The 19,929-nt window shown below is 42.1% G+C and overlaps 1 protein-coding gene across 1 annotated transcript in view; it reads right to left on the reverse strand.

Annotated features, from left to right (window-relative positions):
• mcf2l2 (MCF.2 cell line derived transforming sequence-like 2) overlaps window positions 1-19,929 on the reverse strand; it is a 273,896-nt gene that overhangs the window by 228,755 nt on the left and 25,212 nt on the right. The window contains 3 exon segments of the mRNA XM_041204959.1: window positions 1,876-1,995; window positions 10,751-10,841; window positions 16,854-16,968. Coding sequence (XP_041060893.1) covers window positions 1,876-1,995; window positions 10,751-10,841; window positions 16,854-16,968 — 326 coding nt within the window.

Below are 19,929 nucleotides of genomic sequence, written 5' to 3' on the forward strand. Positions count from 1 at the left end.
GGCCGCATCTGGAGTACTGTGTACAGTTTTAGTCCCCGTATTTAAGAAAGGATATACTGGCATTGGAGGCAGTTCAAAAGAGATTCACTAGGCTGATTCCTGGGTCGAAGGGGTTTACTTATCTAGAACGGCTAAACAGGTTAGGCCTTTATTCATTAGAGTTTAGAAGAATGAGGGGTGATCTTATTGTAACGTACAAGATTCTGAGGGGGCTTGATAGGATAGATGTTGAGAAGATGTTTCCACTAGTGGAGGGATCTTGAACTAGGGGACATATTTACAGAATAAGGGAACACTTATTTAAAACTGAGATGCAAAGGAATTTCTTCTCTCAGAGGCTAGTGAATGTCTGGAATTCTCTGCTCCAGAAAGTTGTGGAGGCTAGATTGCTATAAGTGTTTACTGTCACGGGCTCAAAATCCTGGAATTCCCTGTACCTTCTAGCACAATGGGAGCACCTTCACACACAAATTGCAGCTGTTCAAGAAGTCAGCTGACTACTACTTTCTCAAGGCCAATTAGGGATGGGCAATAAATGCTGACCTTGCCAGCAATGTTCTCTTTAACATCTGTTTGTTGTCCGTGGTCAATCTGTTGCACTGCGTGATCCATTTAAGATTGATGCGTGGCTGTGCATGTGCATATCTTAAAGGGGATGTTGCTTCTGCACAGCCCCTTTGGTTCCTAAGCAGCACATTCATGATTTCTGTATGGCTGTGTACCCGCATAGCTTAGAGGGAACACTGCTTGCCAGCAATGTCCATATCCTGTGAATGAATTTTTAAAAATGATCTCAAGTGCATTATATTCTTGACCTTACTCTAACTTTAGTTTATGTTGCCTAATCCTGCAACAACAAATGCATATGTGATGAATCTTAGCACCAAGCTCAAATATGTAAATTTTTCCAAGGGCACAAGTTTACTGTATCATAGTAATTTTATGGAATTCTATATCACAACTGGAAAAACAGACAAATATGATCTTCAAATAATCACTATTACTAATTAGAGTACACTCTTGATCATTTATGACACAGAACTATATTGACATGCTTATGTTGAATGTCTATTTTATAGAAACAGACACTCCCACAATGTTGACATATCATAACTCATTTGAAGTGATGATATTGGTTATCCAATAATCTATGTTACTGAAAAATCACAATCAAAGTGGAACAGCAAGATAAAAAGACAGGTGAAATAAGCAGGGCCACCATTTCCTTTAATGCATGTCAATCAAGGGGCACGATTTTCAGAAGATTACATATATAGATGTAACCCAGACAGAATACTTACATAAAATCCCAAACAATATATTCCACTGGGATCCTAATTATAACATGTTCATTATAAGACATCTAGTCTGAAGACACCTTTTTTTGTTCCTCCTTTCTGATCGATTCATCAAATGTAGATCATGGCCACAATAAATCAATAATGGATGTATCAGGAATCAGTAATTATAGTTTCCTTCTATTTTAAAAGTGACTAAAATTTACAGCAGCAACTTTTATATCAATTTAAAATATATCAATTAAAACAGTTGACCTCTGAGTCCTTACAATCATTGACCATTGCACTCCTCAACACCAATCATTGTTAAACATGTAAACAGAAATAATAAAATAGTCCACAAAAGGGTTTTTTAAGGGGAAGCTGGATAAGTACTTGAGGGAGGAAGGAATGGAAAGATATGTAGATGGATTTAGATGAAGTAGATGGGAGGAGGCTAATGTTGAAGATAAATATATGCATGGACCAGCCTCTTTCTGTGCTGTAAATGTTAAACAATTCTACATAATACAACTAAATTCTATGAAAAAGTGTACTTGAAAATTTATAGGAATACAAGATAAAAGCATATGCTTACCGGTACCTTCATTCTAAAATCATCTCGTTGAACTCTGATGCCAAAGTCAGCAATGGTCCTCTGGATGAAACGGGAAGGTCGCAGGACAAAAACTAGCTGCAGGTTTCCTGGAAATGCTCCCTACAAGAAACAAAGGGAAAGGCTCTGAAGTGTCTTTGGGGACTCACACATAGCAACTATCAGCATAAGGAGTTTGAACAACATTTGCAATCTTGGCCCTTTGGCTGCCGAGAGGATCCATTTCCCCTCAACATTTATTCTAAGGCTAATAGTAATAATTACAGTCTCTGTATACTGCAGATGGAAATTCTTGCCTACAATATAAAGAGTTAGCAGTCACATTGAAAGGACAAGGGCCTTGTCCTCTCTCCCTCTTAGCAGCTATACTAGTCTAGGACAGTAGAAACGGTTGAGAATGAAGGGGGAAGAAAATAGTTGTTTCTGAAGGAAAGAGGAAAATTGATGAAAATAAAGGGAAGAGGGAAGGGTTAGAAGCTGGGAGCAGTGCCTTCAGAGTAGAGGAGAAATGGAAGTGCCAATATGAACTGATTGCAGTGGGAAGGGATTAGAGATGAAAAAAAGCACCAGCATAAATGGCGCTGGTTGGTGTGACTAGAAGAACGGTGTTTTTCAAGGCTTTGTTAGCTTTTCAAAGCTCTCAGTTAGCATTTGCTTGTTTCCTAGGTTGGCACATGTGCAACATTATCAGTTACAATGTGAGTTTACTTGAAATGCTAGACCAGCATTTATTACCCATCCCTAATTGCCCTTGAGAAGTTGGTGGTGAGCAGCCTCCTTGAACTGCTGTAGTCCATGTGGTGTAGGTACACCCATAGTGCTGTTAGGGAGGGAGTTCCAGGATTTTGACCCAGCGACTGAAGGAACAGCGATATATTTCCAAGTCAGGATGGTAAGTGACTTGGAGAGAAACTTCTAGGTGGTGGTGTTCCCATGCATCTGCTGCCCTTGTCCTTCTAGATGGTAGTGGTCATGGGTTTAGAAAGTGCTGTCTAAAGAGGCTTGGTGAGTTTCTGCAGTGCATCTTATAGATGGTACACACTGCTGCCACTATACGTTGGTGGTGGATGGAGTGAATGTTTGTAGATGGGGTGCCAATCAAGTGGTAAAAACAAAAAAAACTGCGGATGCTGGAAATCCAAAACAAAAACAAAAACAGAATTACCTGGAAAAACTCAGCAGGTCTGGCAGCATCAGCGGAGATGAAAAGAGTTGACGTTTCGAGTCCTCATGACCCTTCGACAGAACTTGAGTTCGAGTCCAAGAAAGAGTTGAAAACAAATCTTTTTGTTTTTGTTTTTATTTTGCCAATCAAGTGGGCTGTTTGTCCTGAATGGTGTCAAGCTTCTTGAGTGTTGTTGGAGCTGCACTCATTCAGGCAAGTGGAGAGTATTCCATCACACTCCTGACTTGTGCCTTCTAGATGGTAGACAGGCTTTGAGGAGTCAGGAGGTGAGTTACTCGCCACAGGATTCCTAGACTTTGGCCTTCTCTTGTAGCCACAGTATTTATATGACTAGTCTAGTGCAGTTTCTAGTCAATGGTAGCCCAAGGATAGTGGGGATTCAGCAATGAATGTTAAGGGGCGATGGTTAGAATCTCTTTTGTTGGAGGTAGTCATTGCCTGGCACTTTTGTGGTGAGAATGATACTTGGCACTTGTCAGACCAAGCCTGGATATTGTCCAGGTCTTGCTGTATTTGGACATGGACTGCTTTAGTGTCTGAAGAGTCATGAATGGTGCTGAACATTGAGCAATCATCAGCAAACATCCCCGCTTCTGACCTCATGATGGAAGGAAGGTAATTGATGAAGCAGCTGAAGGTGGTTGGGCCTAGGACACTACCCTGAAGAACTCCTGCAGTGATGTCCTGGAACTGAGATGATTGACCTCCAACAACCACAACCATCTTCCTTTGTGCTAGGTATGATTCCAACCAGTGGAGGGTGTTCCCCCTGATTCCCATTGACCACAGTTTTGCTCAGGCTCCTGATGCCACATTCAATCAAATGTGGCCTTGATACCAAGGGCAGTCACTTTCAACTTACCTCTGGAGTTCAGCTCTTTTGTCCATGTTTGAACCAAGGCTGCAATGAGGTCAGGAGCTGAGCGATCCTTGTGGAACCTAAACTAAGCGTCAGTGAACAGGTTATTGCTAAGCCAAGTGCCGTTTGATAGCACTGTTCATGACCCCTTGCAGATCGAGAGTAGACTGATGGGGTGGTAGTTGGCCAGGTTGGATTTGTCCTGCTTTTTGTGTGCAGAATATACCTGGGCAATTTTCCACATAACCAGGAGCCAGTGTTGTAGCTGTACTGGAACAGCTTGGCTAGGGGTGTGGCAAGTTCTGGAGCATAAGTCTTCAGTACTATTGCCAGAATATTGTCAGGGCCCTTGGCCTTTGCAGTGTCCAGCACCTTCAGCCATTTTGTGATATCACGTGGAGTGAATCAGATTGGTTGAAGACTGGCATCTGTGATGCTGGGGGCCTTCGAAGGAGGCCAAAATGGATCATCCACTCAGCATTTCTGGATGAAGATTGTTTCAAATGCTTCAGCCTTATCTTTTGCACTGATGTGCTGGCTCCTCCATCATTAAGGATGGGGATATTTGTGGAGCCTCCTTCTCCAGTGAGTTGTTAAATTTTCCACCACCATTCACGACTGGATGTGGCAGGACTGCAGAGTTTGGATCTGATCAGCTGGTTGTGGAATCGTTTAGCTCTATCACTTGCTGCTTATACTGTTTGGCACGCAAGTAGTCCTTGTTGTAGCTTCACCAGGTTGACACTTCATTTTTAGATATGCCTGGTGTTGCTCCTGGCATGACCTCCAGCACTCTTCATTGAGTCAAGTTTGATCCCCTGGCTTGATGGTAATGAAGGGGATATGCAAGGCCATGAGGTTATAGATTGTGGTCAAGCACAATTCTGCTGATGGACCATAGCGCCAAATGGATGCCCAGTCTTGAGTCGCTAGGTCTGTTCAAAACCTATCCCATTTAGCACAGTGGTAGTGCCACATAGCACAATGGAGGGTATCCTCAATGTGAAGACAAGGACTGTGCGCGGTCACTCCTGCCGATACTGTCATGGACAGATGCTTCTGCTGCAGGCAGATTGGTGAGGATGAGTTCAAGTATGTTTTTCCCTCTTGTCGGTCCCCTTACCACCTGATGCAGACCCAGTCTAGCACCTATGTCCTTTAGGACTCAGCCAGCTCATCTGTAGTGGTGCTACCAAGCTACTCTTGGTGATGGACATTGAAGTCCCCAACCAGAGTATATTCTGTACTCTTGCCACCCTTCGTGCTTTCGCCAAGTGGTGTTCAACATGGAGAAGTACTGATCCATCAGCTGAAGGAGGGCATTATGTGATAATCAGCAGGAGGTTTCTTTGCCCATGTTTGACCTGATGCCATGAGACTTCATGGGGTCCAGAGACGATGTTGTGGTCTCCCAAGGCAACTCCCTCCTGGCTGTATACCACTGTGCTGTCACCCCTGCTGGGTCTGTCCTGCTGGTGGGGCAGGATATACCCAGGGATGGTGATGGTGGTGTCTGGGACACTGTCTGTAAGGTGTGATTTTGTGAGTATGACTATGTCAGGCTATTGCTTGACTCGTCTGTGAGACTGCTTCTTCAACATCCAGTCTTAGATGAGCCACAATTTCCACTAGTTAAACATTGGGAAGGCTGAAGCTTTTATCTTTGGCTTCCACCCTAAGGTATGTAGTTCAAGTCCATCCTGCTCTCTTGACTACTGTTTTCAGCTGAACCAGACTGCTGATTACCTCAACATTGTAATTAAGACCATGCTGATCTTCAGTTCCCCAAATCCCTTCACCACCAAGACAACCTACCTTTTATTTTTGTAGTAGCTCTATGCCAGTCCTGCTTCAGCCCATCTGCCACTGAAGTACTCATCCATGCCTTAGCCATAACAAGACTCAACTTTCCCAATGCTCTCCTGGATGGCCTCCCATTCTCCTACCTCCATAAATATCCTATCCCAAAACATATCCACTCACTCATCATCCTTATTCTTGCTGACTTAGTATTTTCCTGTTCAATAACACCTTAAATTTAAAGTTATTATCCTTGAGTTTAAATCCTTTCATATCCTTGTCCCTCTCTATCTCTATAGCCTCCTCCAGCATCTCCACCCTCCACACACTATATTCCTTTGACTCCTCTCATGCCCCCCTCTCACTTTGCCTCAATATTGGTAATTGTATCTCCAGCTGTCTAGATTTCATGATCTAAAATTCCTTCCTCAAAACCAATCCTGCACTTGCCTGTTGTCCTTTGAACATCCTTCAAACCCACCTCTTCAAGGAAGCTTTTGGTTAATCCTCCTAATATCTTCATATCTAGCTTGGCGTTCTATTTTTCCGTTTTCCTCCAAGAAGCATCTTTGAATATTTGTCTGCATTAAAAGGTGCCATCCAAAGGCAAGTTGTTGTTTCAGGAATACAATTTTTGTGTTTTTAAAATCTTCCCTGTACTATAGAATCATCAAACAAAGTCTGTATGGTACCAACTTGCTGCAGTTTTGTAACTTTGCTACCCACTGCCGTACCTAATATGCTTGATTGCTAAAGAGCTTAAGAATACCAAAATAAAGAAGAGAGACACAGGAGTAAACACACAGGAGAGAGAAACAGAAGAAGAGATAGCAGCATTAGTGGTTTTTGTGCTGCCCTTAAATCATTGAATTGTTCCTGTTTAAGCCTCCTTTAGAGGCTACTGAGTCATGAAAGCCTGCGAGACAGTGTGACCTATCCTACAGGCTAGATGTCATAATGCATCAACAAAGACAAGCTCTGAAGTGTGCCAAGTAAGAAACATTTATCTCTTGCATTGGAGAGCTCGAGAAAATGAAAAACACTCTTTATCTTCACAAATAGATTAAAGATGCACACTGGTCAGCAATTCCCAAAAGCATATCAATTTTTACTCCCATCAGAGAGTTTTGCCATTAATAATTTATTTTTAAAATTAAATTAATCATAAGTACAATTAACATTCCTTATAATCTGTTAAGTATTTTTGTTTTAGCAGTAATGCTAACAACATCACAGAAGGAAGAGTAAATTGAGCTTAACACTGTGAGGAAATTGAATTAAAATTCACAGAGAAACACTAATTTTTTGTCACCATTAGTTTTACTATAAAGCCCACTGACATCAATAGTAGTGGGAACTCTACATTTATTTCATTAATAAATATGATCTGCCAAAAATGGTTTAAGACTGCAATTCATTGTTACAAAGAAAAATATTAGTGTTTCAGTCCCAGTTGTAAGTTTCTATTCATAATACATTTGATAAAGGATTTACAAACAAAAATATACACCTTTGTTTATTCTTAGTTTCTTTTAAAGGAAGGGTTCATTAATAAAAGTTTTCACTGATTATAATCCTTTCATAATCGGGCCGTGACTTCCGAGCTTCCCAGCTTCAGATTTGGGGGGTACCCCAAAGATATGCTGGGGAATCCTTCTGGGAAGTTCCCAGGTAAGGGTTTGCATGGCAGTTGCCCAGAAGTGCACACTTCTTCTGGCTAATTGCGCTGCACTGGGAACCATCCGAAAGTGTGATTTAAATCGCAAACTTTGGGTGGTTTCGCCGGGGTTATACCAATAGTTACCCAGAAAAAGTTAGAATAATTAAAACCTCTTCTAAATTCTGGGTAGCAATTGTAAAGGCCCAGGCCAAAACCTCCATGGAGCTCCCCCAACACCCCCGGACCACCCCAGGGGAGTCCCCCACCCCTGCCTAGCCACCACCCAATGGTCTTCCCCATACCTAAACCGCATCAGATTCCCCCCATCCACATGGGACTCCTCACCTGAATACACCTTCCCCCACACTGACCCGACTCTCACCCCCCAGATCTGACCGGAGCCCCCACCCTTGAGGTCCAAACCCCACAGCCCCCAAAATTCCAACCACCCCCCCAGCTTCCTGAAATTGCACCCCCACCCCTCCCGAATGTCCGACCCCCCACCCATCCCAAATGTTTGTACCCTCCGGATGTCCTATCCCCTCCCCCTCCTAATGGCTGAACCCCCCAGCCCCCCACCCCCTCCCAAATGTCCGACCCCCCCCCCCGACCAACCCGAATGTCCTACCTCCCTTACCACCTCCTAATGTCCGACCCCCTTACCCCCCCACCCCCTTCCAAATGTTCGACCCCACTGACCTCCCGACCTCCAAACACCCCCACCCCTAAACCCCATCCACTTGTCTTCTCCCTGGCTTGTCAATTTTAGTGGGATCTTTAAACTTACCTGCTTTACGGCAGCGTGTCTTCTTTTATTTTTTTTCTTATTCATTCAGGGGATGTGGGCTTTGCAGGCTGGGCCAGCATTTATTGCCCATCTCTTATTGCCTTGAGAAGGTGGTGGTGAGCCGCCTTCTTGAACTGCTGCAATCCATGGGGTGTAGGTACACCCACAGTACTGTTAGGGAGGGAGTTCCAGGGTTTTGACTCAGCAACACTGAAGGAACGGCGATATATTTCCAAGTCAGGATGGTGAGTGACTTGGAGGGAAACCTCCAGGTGGTGGTGTTCCCATCTATCTGCTGCACTTGTCCTTCTAGATGGTAGTGGTCGTGGGCTTGGAAGGTGATGTCTAAGGAGCCTTGGTGAGTTCCTGCAGTGTATCTTGTAGATGGTACACACTGCTGCTACTGTGCTTCAGTGATGGAGGGAGTGAATGTTTGTGGATGTGGTGCCAATCAAGTGGGCTGCTTTGTCCTCGATGGTGTCCAGCTTCTTCAGTATTGTGGGAGCTGCACTCATCCAGACAAGTGGGGAGTATTCCATCACACTCCTGACTTGTGCCTTCTAGATGGTGGACAGGCTTTGGGGAGTCAGAAAGTGAGTTACTCACTACAGGATTCCTAGCCTCTGACCTGCTCTTGTAGCCACAGTATTTATATGGCTAGTCCAGTTCAGTTTCTTGACAATGGTATCCCCCAGGATGTTGCTAGTGGGGGATTCTGTGATGGTAATGCCACTAAACATCAAGGGGTGATGGTTAGACTCTCTCTTGTTGGAGATGGTCATTGCCTGGCACTTTTTTGGCACGAATATTACTTGCCACTTGTCAGCCCAAACCTGGATATTGTCCAGGTCTTGCTGCATTTGGACATAGACTGCTTCAGGAGGAGTCATGAATGGTGCTGAACATCATGCAATCATCGGTGAACATCCCCACTCAGCGGTGCTAGACTGAGACATTGGACTTCAGAGACGGCTGCGCTGCCTGGATCTCGCCTGGTTAGAAGGTCGGGTAAGACCGGTACACAAGAAATTTGACATACGTAAGTAGGCACAGAGTGGCAATCTGATGCTGATTGCCACTCCAAGTAAGTTACGGCCCAGAATTTCAAGGTTCACAACAATATTCTTACGTGGCACGCCGGGATTTTATTGACACACCGTGAGTCCCAAAGCTGGATGAAATGTGGGTCCCAAGCCCACACTTGCAAATGACAGGACTGCAGCCCCAATTTTACTGGCAGCAACCAAGGAAGAGACTGCCAATGGTAACCCCCCAGGATGTTGCTAGTGGGGGATTCTGTGATGGTAATGCCACTGAACATCAGTCCCATTGAGTATAGCGGCCTGACTCAATGAGCTGCTGGCCCAATCAGAGGCAGGTTAAATCATAATGTATTCAAGACCCTTTATTGTGCTTTCTGAACGATTAACAATTTTCCAAAAGCTACTCTTTTTAATCCATTTATGGACTTTAATATCTGAAATGAATATCATTGCTGGTGTATTAAGTGGAATTTAAACTGTAACACTATTTCAGTGCCATTATATATTAGCTGCAGGAATTTAGCAGTGTGCAATGACATATTCTTACTTGTTAGAAAAACAAGCAGCAATAGAAAAACTATTTACATAAAAAAGCAATAGATTTGCTGTTTCACATTACATTTTACATAGTTTAAGATTTGTGAATTTTGTATTTACCACAGGGTAATTAAATTATCACAAGTCAATTAGTGCACTAATCTAGAAGTAAGGATTAATTATTAATGGATAATATTGTGAATTTAAAAATGGAGCTTTATTAAAGCTTTCATTAGTATTGCTATTCCATTTCTTCTTAGCTTTATTCTCTAACCTCGAAAGTGATTCAGGTGACAGGAAGATAATTAACCCTTTACAGCACAGCAACAAGGTTATTTAACTGAAATTGTGTGCTGTTGATGCCAGTTACACTATAATGTGAATCTCTGAAAAAGATGCTAAATCCAAATGTTCGTGTTATGCCTCACCATTCCCACCTTACTCTTTGTATAAGCTAGTTGGTTAATAGTCATTTGGTGTACAGAACTTGAGTATTGCCCAAGGCAATGTCTCGTCTAATCAGAGTCGACCTGCCCAGTTTGAGTTTGAACAAAGCTGGACAGTTAACTGTTCCATGATGTATTCTACATGGCAATGCCCCCACCACTCAGAGTCCACTTGCCAATGAATCAGCACTCTCTTCTTATGCAGTATAAATTGTTGTTCCCCTGATACTGTCGGTAATTTCTTGTGAGCTATTCTGATGTGTGCAAGATGAAAAGCTTCAATAACATGTCTCTTTTTATCAACAATACTGGTTGATTAAATGTATGATACTAATTGGATACTTTACATCAAGCTGTAATATACATGAAGTGTCTTAGCTTTGAATATCTAACAATAAAGTACAACATTTTCAGTTTTAGATACTGGTGTTGCCTTACCGAAGGTTTATCTTATTTCTGGAAAATGGTACATGAGAAGGATCCACACATCTCAGAATAATTCTAAATTCAGTAACCAAAAAAACTCTAATTCTACTCACTGCTATACGCTTTAAAGATGCTTTGATTGAACTCCATGTGTCCCGCCTTCTGTCAATAATTATGATAAATCCAATACTAGCAGCATCCAGACTGCAATAAAATAGAAACAAATAATCTGTGACATAACAGACCTTTCAAACTGTAGAAGAGAAAATTTTCCATATCTTTTGAAATATATCTTTTGCATTACATTAAAAGAATTAACATTTAACAGAATGTGAATAAGAAGTAATATAATGCAGACAACAGGATCCTAATATTATGATATAGAACATTGGCAGGATATTGAGGTTAGCAAGCAGGGGCGGGGCCCGCTCTCCAACGTGTAATATGATGCGGGATGACGTCGGGAGGAACTTCCGACGTCACCACATGTCATTTCAATTTTCAGGTCAGCGGGGGCGCAGCCGAATCAGCTGTGCGCCCGCCAACCTGTGAACAGCCAATTGAAGCCATTTAAAAAGTAATTAGACTAGTTAATGGACTTGCCTATCCAACCTTAATGTTGGCGGGCAGGCCAGGAGCCCTGGCGGGCTTCAGAAAAAGCATGAAACCTCATCCACGATTTCATGTGGGCTTTCAAAAATTTAATAAAAGTTTACTTAAAAGTGATGGACACGTCCCAACTCATATGACAGTGTCACATGAGGGGACATGTCAGGGAAATTTCATTTCCCTACATGTACCATTTTTAAATTTGGCGCCAATCTCCCTGAGGCAGCACTTAGCCTCAGGGAGATGAGTGCGCTCTTTCGCACACATGCACGAAAGAGCGCACTCTCGGCATAGGGAATCCCCCCCCCCTCACAAGGAGTGCACTGAGCTTCCTGGCAGACATCATGCTGGGTGGGCCTTAATTGGCTCATCCATGTAAAATGGCGGCATGCCCCCAATCGGAGGCGCACCTGCTTGTGCCTGCTCCTGAACTTCCCCTCCAATAGAGAGGAAAATTCTTCCCCATGCTTCTGATCATTATTGCCTCTAATGTCCTTTTGTCTTCAGTTCAAATAATATTTCAGTAAAGCAGAGGAATAACAAAGGAGAGTCAGTCAAGGATTTGGGCGGTCAACTGTGTTATCTTTTCCTTGCCAATTTTCTCTCTCATCTTTTCTCCACTTATCTGAAGGCATTAAAATTAGCTGGGGCTTGCTTCCATCAGTGCTCTGTGGTATCTCAGTCTAACAGCAATCGCTCATGAAATGACAGTGAGTATTTAGAGGGCAGGATTTTCTGCTCGGCGTGTAGGCACGCGCCCGACACACACGAGCGTGAAATAGCATGCGATGACATCAGGCGAACATCCCAACATCATCGCACACTCCCATGATATTTCGGTCAGCAGGCCCAAGTGAGAGTCAGCAACACGCCCGCTGACAATTAAGAGGACTATTAATCCCATTAATGAATTAATTAAAATTAATTTTTCGCTGCCCGTCTAACTTTACGGTTGGCAGGTAGGCGATTAAGCCAGGCAGCCTTTGCATTTTTTGCGAAACCTCTTCCACAGGTGGGATGAGGTTTCCAGCAGAGACTGAAAAAACAATAAAAATTCTAAAAACTCATTTCTCACATGTCCCTGTTCATGTGACAGAGTCACATGTGAGGACATGTTTTTCTTATTTTTAAAATATTTATTTTTCAGATTAAAAATCTTCAGCTCCCTGAATCAGCTCTGTGCCTTCAGGGAGCTTTCATTAACCCCCCACCCCGCGCATGCGCACACTGCAGCGTTTGCACTCCTCCTGCCCCCACCCCAGCAGCATTGAAGTTATCAGCATGCTTTTCACGCTGGTTGGCCGTTAATTGGCCAGCCAGCGTGAAATCACGGTTGGGGTCTGATTGCAGGCCGCTGCCCAGCCTGCCTGCCTGACAAGGGGAAAATCCTGCCCAGCGTCTATTTACATGCCAGCTGTAGAATGCCCCACCCAAATCGCGCAGTGCCTTGGGTGTGGCAAGTTAGGCCACTTTAAAGTGGTCTGACGTTCCAGGAAATCTGTGTTTACCAGACAGGAGGAGAAATCTGTTAAAGGAACCTTCATTCAAGAAACTCAAGTTAACTCAGAATGCTGTGAATCAGTCTTCATAGACAAAACTCCATCCTTTTGACCACAAGAGGTCATGGTAGAGCTTTCATTTCTCTTTGAGGTGAGGCTAGATGTAGCGGGACAAGGATGAAGGTGACCAACCGCAAGATGACATTCTTGACCTTAATTTACTCTTTTGGGAAAGAGTAGAAGAGGATGATAACCAAGATGCCATTGATATCAATGATTTGTCAGGAGGGGATCCTGAGCCTTGCTTTACTTTTTGAAGACAGCATATATTCTGATGAAGTTCCAGAGATGTTCAGACCGAACCACTGCCGACAGAAAAATAAATTCCTACATTATTAGCAGGTCAATCATCATTTTTCTTCAGAATATTCTTCATCCTTCTCTTCACTCACTGGATTTGTTCATTGATGAGGCATTACATAATATTTTGTTCAGTGCAGCAGTCAAAGTTTATGGACCCTCTACACCTGTAGAAATCTTCACAAGAGCTGAATGAGCTTCATTTTTACAAGCAAGAGCAGCCAGCTGTCCAACCTTTCTCCAAAAGTACTAAAAAGAAGGGGGAGAAAAAGAGAAGAAAAGGGAAAATCTCTGTTCATCACATCTATATTGTGGACCTGAAGCAGAAATTGTCTGAGAAGGTCAGTGCCTTCCAAGGAGAGGATTCTGAGGAGCATTTGTCCCATACATCCTCAAAGAGAGCCAAGAACACAGTTGGAGATTGACACCACCAAGGCAAGAGACCATGAGGGGAAGGTGTGGGAGAGTGTGTGTATAATAGCATAAGGATAAAGACTCGGAGGGAGATGCAGAGTAAAGGGGTAAATCTAATGATAACTACTGACCATGTGCGTAAGCAGCTATGTCATAGTGGTGTCACTCACTGAGAGAAGATGAATGCAAAGCATTTCAGAGAGTATCTCCAGCTATGTCTTGGTCTTATTTAACCTTTGTAAACAGTTAGCATGTAAATAAACGTTTTGAACAAAGGACCATTGCCTCCAGCACGGTCTCTTACAGAGTAACAATCCAACGAGTCCTGGGATAAACCTACAAGAACAGTGCAACCATTTTAACCAGAGGAGACAGACATAAGCATCCACAAAGCACATGAACTGGTTTGTTGTGGGTAATGTAATTGATTAAATTCAAGTTTAATATGACCTTTAAAGATTTTGAAAGTGGGGAAAAGATTCTCTCTATCATTAAGGCAACTTCTATCTCGATGCAAGGCTTTAACCTTTGATTTTAGTTAGATCTGTTTAAAAAACAGCTGATTTATTAGAATCTTATTGTATTGTCAAAATCAAGGTCTCTGCTCCAGGGATATCATTTCCTGATCAAAAATGCAATTAAAAGAAATAACTAAATGGGGAAAACCTAGAGGGAAATTAAATTGCTACAGTAATGGTTCAATTCAGAAACCAATTTGGTTATCAGTTATATTGTTGTGAATTGTAATGCCATACAAATTATACTTTCTTTCCTTCAATGATAAAAAAGCTATGCAGTATCAGTGTATCACTTAACATTCCCTCTGGTTTGTGATTTGTTCCCCCCATCCCCATTTTCTAACTTTTCTCTTTCTTCTACCTTATAAAGGGGCTTAATTATCCTTCAGTCATCAGTTCTGAGAAAGGATCTTAAATCTAGATGTCAGCTCCAGTTTTCTCTTTACAGATGCTGACTCTCCCATTGTGTAGCTTTTTCTGTATTTTAAACAGCAACATGAGCAGAAATATCCAGTTAGACTGATCACTCTCATTGCTGTTGAATAGGAAAATTCAAAGTTCTAGTTATTGGTACTGAAAACCAAATATAGACTACCATTAATCAGTCTGCGATTGTTGCTGCAATTCCTGATGCTAAAACGAAGCTTCGAGAATATGCAATTGAAAAGAACTAACAGATAGTCAGCTGTTTCCTATCAATGGAAATTGAGCTGACGGTGCATTGAGCTGCCCGAGTTTCTTTTTATACCTTAAAACCTAATGGTTGTGTGTGCATCAGTGCTCTAACATGGGATCATCTCCTTTGAACACACCAAGTTAATGGCATTTTTTTAATTAACTAAATATGTGGTGTCGATGCAGTGCAAAAGATTACACTGCACTAATACCAAACATGTAGTATAATTTTTTCTAACTTGCCCTAGAGTGTAATGCCATTTCTTTGGCACTGCTTGCCAAATTGATAAACCTGGTGACAAGTTGCATTCATCTGGCAGTTTCTCCCTTCCATTGAATGCTTCTTTCAGTTTAAAAATGCCAAGTCTCTGTAAAAATTCATTGTGATAAGTTTAGGATCTTTCTCAGTTTTTGAATAAATGCATGCAATACTTAAAGTAATTAGTAAAAGAAGCAATAGTGATATGAGGAAAAACTTCGTCACACAGCGAGTGGTTAGGGTGTGGAATGTTCTCAATGTCAATAGATTTTCATTCCACATTATATTGTTACAAGGTAAGCACTTGAATTTCAGGAACTGTTATTGTGAAAACTATAAACACAACCAGAATAAGCCTCTTTCATGGAACACCCTACTTTTATGTAAGTTTTGAAAATTAAGCTCAAAGCTTTTGGGCATTCAAGCTCAATTATATTTGAAAAATTAAGATGTTATGAAAACGTAATGTTTAGGCAGTTAGGGTTTCATAGCTTTAGTGAGAGTACTTAAGTTAATTCTCTTTCCTTCAAAACTGAATTATAAAACAAAGAAATATAGAGATATCTGATAAAAGATTACATTATCTATAACAAATTTTAGAACCGTGTGCAATTCTTATCTCCAAAGCCATAGACATATTTTTCTCATACATTTGCATCAGCTGTTTCCACTAGAACTCCCTATGCCTATATTTATAATGACACAGGATACTCTACTGATGCTTATAAAGAAAACTTTTATAAACTTCTCACACTGTAATTACATCCTCCTGCCAGCAGTGCCTCTGCATTGCCTCTGATATATGGGCAGAATCATCTGTTCGGTGAGTGGGGGCAGGGCCTGCTCGCCAACGCATGAAATGACGCAGGGTGATGTCGGGCATGCAGCCAAGTCGGCTGCATGCCCGCCAAACTGTCAAAGGCCTATTAAGGCCATTAAAAAAGCAATCAACATGATAAATGGACCTGCCTGTCCAACCTTAAGGTTGGTGGGCAGGCTGGAAGCCCAGGCAGGCTTCTGAAAAAACATGTAACCTCATCCATGGTGGGATGAGGTTTCATGAGGGTATTAAAATTTTTATAAAATATGTTTAAATAAAAGAAATTGACATGTCCCAGTTCATGTGACAGTGGCGAATGAGTGGACATGTCAGTAATTTTTTTCCCCTTCTTTATTGAAACTTTCAAACCTGAGCTGATCTCCCTGAGGCAGCACTTTGTGCTCCGTCACGTGCATGTGTGAAAGAGCGCGCTACCAGCTCAGGGAATCTCCCCCGCCCACATAGGGAGCGCATAGCGTTTCCTGACAGATGTCACGCTGGGTGGGCCTTAAATGGCCCGCCCACATAAATGGCGGGCGCCACCCAACCTGTGGCGCCAATCGGGAACCCACCCGCTCCCGCATAACACTCCGATCGGGGAAGATCCAGCAGTGCACCTCAGCCTGTTTTGTTAAGAAATTCCAACGCTCCAACTATGTCCATTTTTTGGCTCCAAAATTGCTGTAAGTTTTAGTATTTAAAATAATGAGTTAGGAAAGTGAGTAATACAGGCGGAAACAGGATATAAGTGATATATTTTTCATTGAGTTAAATGTTTTGGCAGTGGAATTACTGTAACAAATGCATGTGGAAATGACAAATACAAATATTTCTCTCAAAAATTGTCCTGCGAACATTCTATTCCAGGGGTAGTTTCTCAATCCTGCTTTGGTATAAACTTACAAAACTGAAAGCCCTGATTTTGTACAACCAAGTACCATAGCCATAAATTAAGTGCACTTATAGTTTAATGAAAAATGTATTAAATATGTACTATGATTTAAAGTGGTATAGAATACAAAGTTTGCAGATGTTATTTACAGCAGCAACAGCACAGCTCACCTTGGAATGCTAGTCAAATATGTTACAACATTCAGAAAATCTTCATCAGAAAGATCCCCAGGGGCAGTGTGTTCTGGAAAAGTGATGATTGGTGCACCATCTCTGCTTCGTCCCCCTGCGTTAAAAATATTTGATGTAGAAGATAATTAAAGGAAAGAAAATCTGCGGTGATTTATAGTAACATTTAAAAATATTACAGAGTAAAAACAATTGTTAACATTCTCCCACTGACTCTGGTAAATGTTACCACACAATATTGAACCATGCCAATCAGGTGCAAAAGCAAAATATTGTTGATACTAGAAATCTGAAAAGAAAATCTGCCTGAACTGCTAACCAAACCCAGCATTTTCTCTTTTACTTCAAATTTCTAGTATATACAGTATTTTGCTACAGACGAGATTCAGTCTATAGTCTCGATCACATTAGCTAATCTCATCAGGAGCCTCGGTGGATCACTGCTATTGGTCTCAGCCTCCCTGAACTAGAAGTGAGAAATTAGCCAGGGCTCCTTCTCAAATTTCTATTTTCTGGCCGCTTTCTGAGAATGCAAGATTTGATCTAGCTTTGACATGTTCCCCATGGACGAACATCCTGGCGCCATTCACTCTCTAGGTTCACCCATGAAGAACATCAACTGGATGAAATATTAGATGATACCAGACAACTATAAAACAGTATCAAATGTGAGCCTTCAGCACAGGCAAGGAGCAAAGTAGAAGCTTTGGAGTCTGCAGTGTAGAAGAAAGCTGTGGTAATCTGAGGTGTAATATGCCTCCAAGAGAACATGAGCATATTGACCACGTGGCTGTAAGATCCAATAGCTGTGTAGTGTGGGCTACCATGAAAATATTGATCTAAGATAGGGTCTGGTTGGAGAAGTATGCATCATGTTAATGCTCTGTTGTTTGTGTAAATAAATAGTATGTGCTTCATTTCATTAGGTCTCTGCATCTACTGGATATTCTAATTGACTCACCTGCCAACAGATAAACGTGCAACTGGTTCGCACGCAAAGCGACCCATAGTTAAAACATAACAACTGGTGACAAAGCAAAACACCACCAGTCAACGACACCAAGGAAAGCCACGAAAACTCAACTGGACTGAACTAGCTGTGCCCTGCAGGCTGATTTTAAGTACATTACAATTGTAAACCCTCACGTGGTCGTCAAAACCATTGCCCTCCAATATGCCACAATTTGGCCACACCAAACCTTTTAATCAGACCACCGATGACTGGTCACATTATATTGAACGCCTCGCATTTTTCATTTTGGCCAACAACATATCAGGGGAGGAGAAGAGGCAGGCAATCCTCTTATCAACATGTGGCAATAGAACATACAGCCTAATTCGTAATCTATGGGCACCCAACACCCCAGGTTCCAAGAACTTTGATGAGTTGGTGAATCTAGTGAAAGGCCATTTCCAATGGAAACCCTAGGTAACTACGTTTTAAATTCAATTCGAGGTATCGTGCCCCTGGAGAGACAGTCACTTGCTATGTAGCAGCCTTAAAACAACTGGCAGAGCACTGAGTTTGGGATGTCGATTAATGACATGTTAAGAGTCCGATTAGTATGTGGGATTAACAAAGACTCCATTCAAGAAAGGTTGTTGTCAGAAACAAATTTGGATTTCAGCAAGGTGCTGGAGTTGGCGCTCACAATGGGTGCGCAGACAGGGATTCAGAAGGAAACTGGGGGCACAAAATGGCACCATTCTTCACATCAGGAGGGAAGCACAGGGCCCCGCGGAAAGGCGGGAAACAGCCGCCATTAATAGACCAGCAAAAAGCAATGGTTTAATGGATAAAAACCACATTCATAATAGCAGAATTGGAACCAGACAGCCTACAAATGAATGACAGTTTAAAAGAACCAAGTGCTTCTACTGCCATCGCAATGAACACATTATGCGATATTGTAAAGATTGAGAACAAATTTCAAACAAAAAGGCAGAAGTCGTGAAATTTATATAATGGAGGAGCCAGAAGAAGAAGTCAGATATTTAGTCCCTGCACAATTTAAAAATGAGTAAAACAGAGCCAATCTATGTGACAGTAGAAGTCAATAGAAACCCCCTTTGAATGGAGGTGGACACAGGCACATCCACGACAGTCATAGGAGAACACACATTTAAGTATCGGAACAGAGCAGGCCACCCACTAATGCTGAAAAACTCAGATGCCAAACTAAAGACATATACTGGCAAAAACATATGAGCAAAAGGTATATGCAAGGTTCCAGTACAATATGGAGGCCAGTCTACTAACCTACCCCTGATAGTGGTAGCAGAGGAGAGCCCAACTCAATTTGTTCGGAACTGACTTAAGGAAATAAAGTTGGGGTGGTATGAAATTTTCCAGCTCAGAATGAAAGACCTACAAGAATTATTACAGAAATATGCCCTCATATTCAGGGAAGATTCAGGGAGTGCAAGCTAAGGTCCCGGATCAATCCCCAGATATTTGAAAGTAGGGCCAGTTCCTTGTGCATTATGAAAAAAAGTGGATATTGAATTAGACAGGCTGGAAAGGTTAGGAGTGTTACAACCTGTACAATTTTCCAAATGAGCAGTGCCCATAATTCCAGTACTAAAGCCTGACCAGAGTGTGCGAATATGCGAGAACTGCAAGTTGACCATTAACAAAATAGCCAGACTTGATAGGCACCCTATACCAAAATTGATGAATTGTACTCCAAACTGGCAGGGGGAACCGTATATTCAAACCTCAACATGAGCCACACTTACTGGAAGTCGAACTAGAAAAGGCCTCTTGGGATTTTGCAGTTATCAATACACATAGGAGGTTATCCCAATATACCAGGTTACATTTCGGAGTCTCAGCAGCTTGTCCCATTTTCCAAAGGAACATGGAAAATTTGCTCCAATATCTACCCCATGTGGTGGCTTTTCACGATGATGTCCTGGTAACAGGACTAACTGATGAAGAACACCTGGCTAACTTGGAAGAGGTATTGAAGCATTTCTTGTAAGTCGGAGTATGCTTGAAAAGAGAAAAATGTATCTTCTAAGCAAAAGAAATGAATTATCTGGGTGATGGGGTTGA

Source organism: Carcharodon carcharias, chromosome 2, assembly GCF_017639515.1.
Source record: "Carcharodon carcharias isolate sCarCar2 chromosome 2, sCarCar2.pri, whole genome shotgun sequence".
NCBI lineage: Eukaryota > Metazoa > Chordata > Chondrichthyes > Lamniformes > Lamnidae > Carcharodon > Carcharodon carcharias.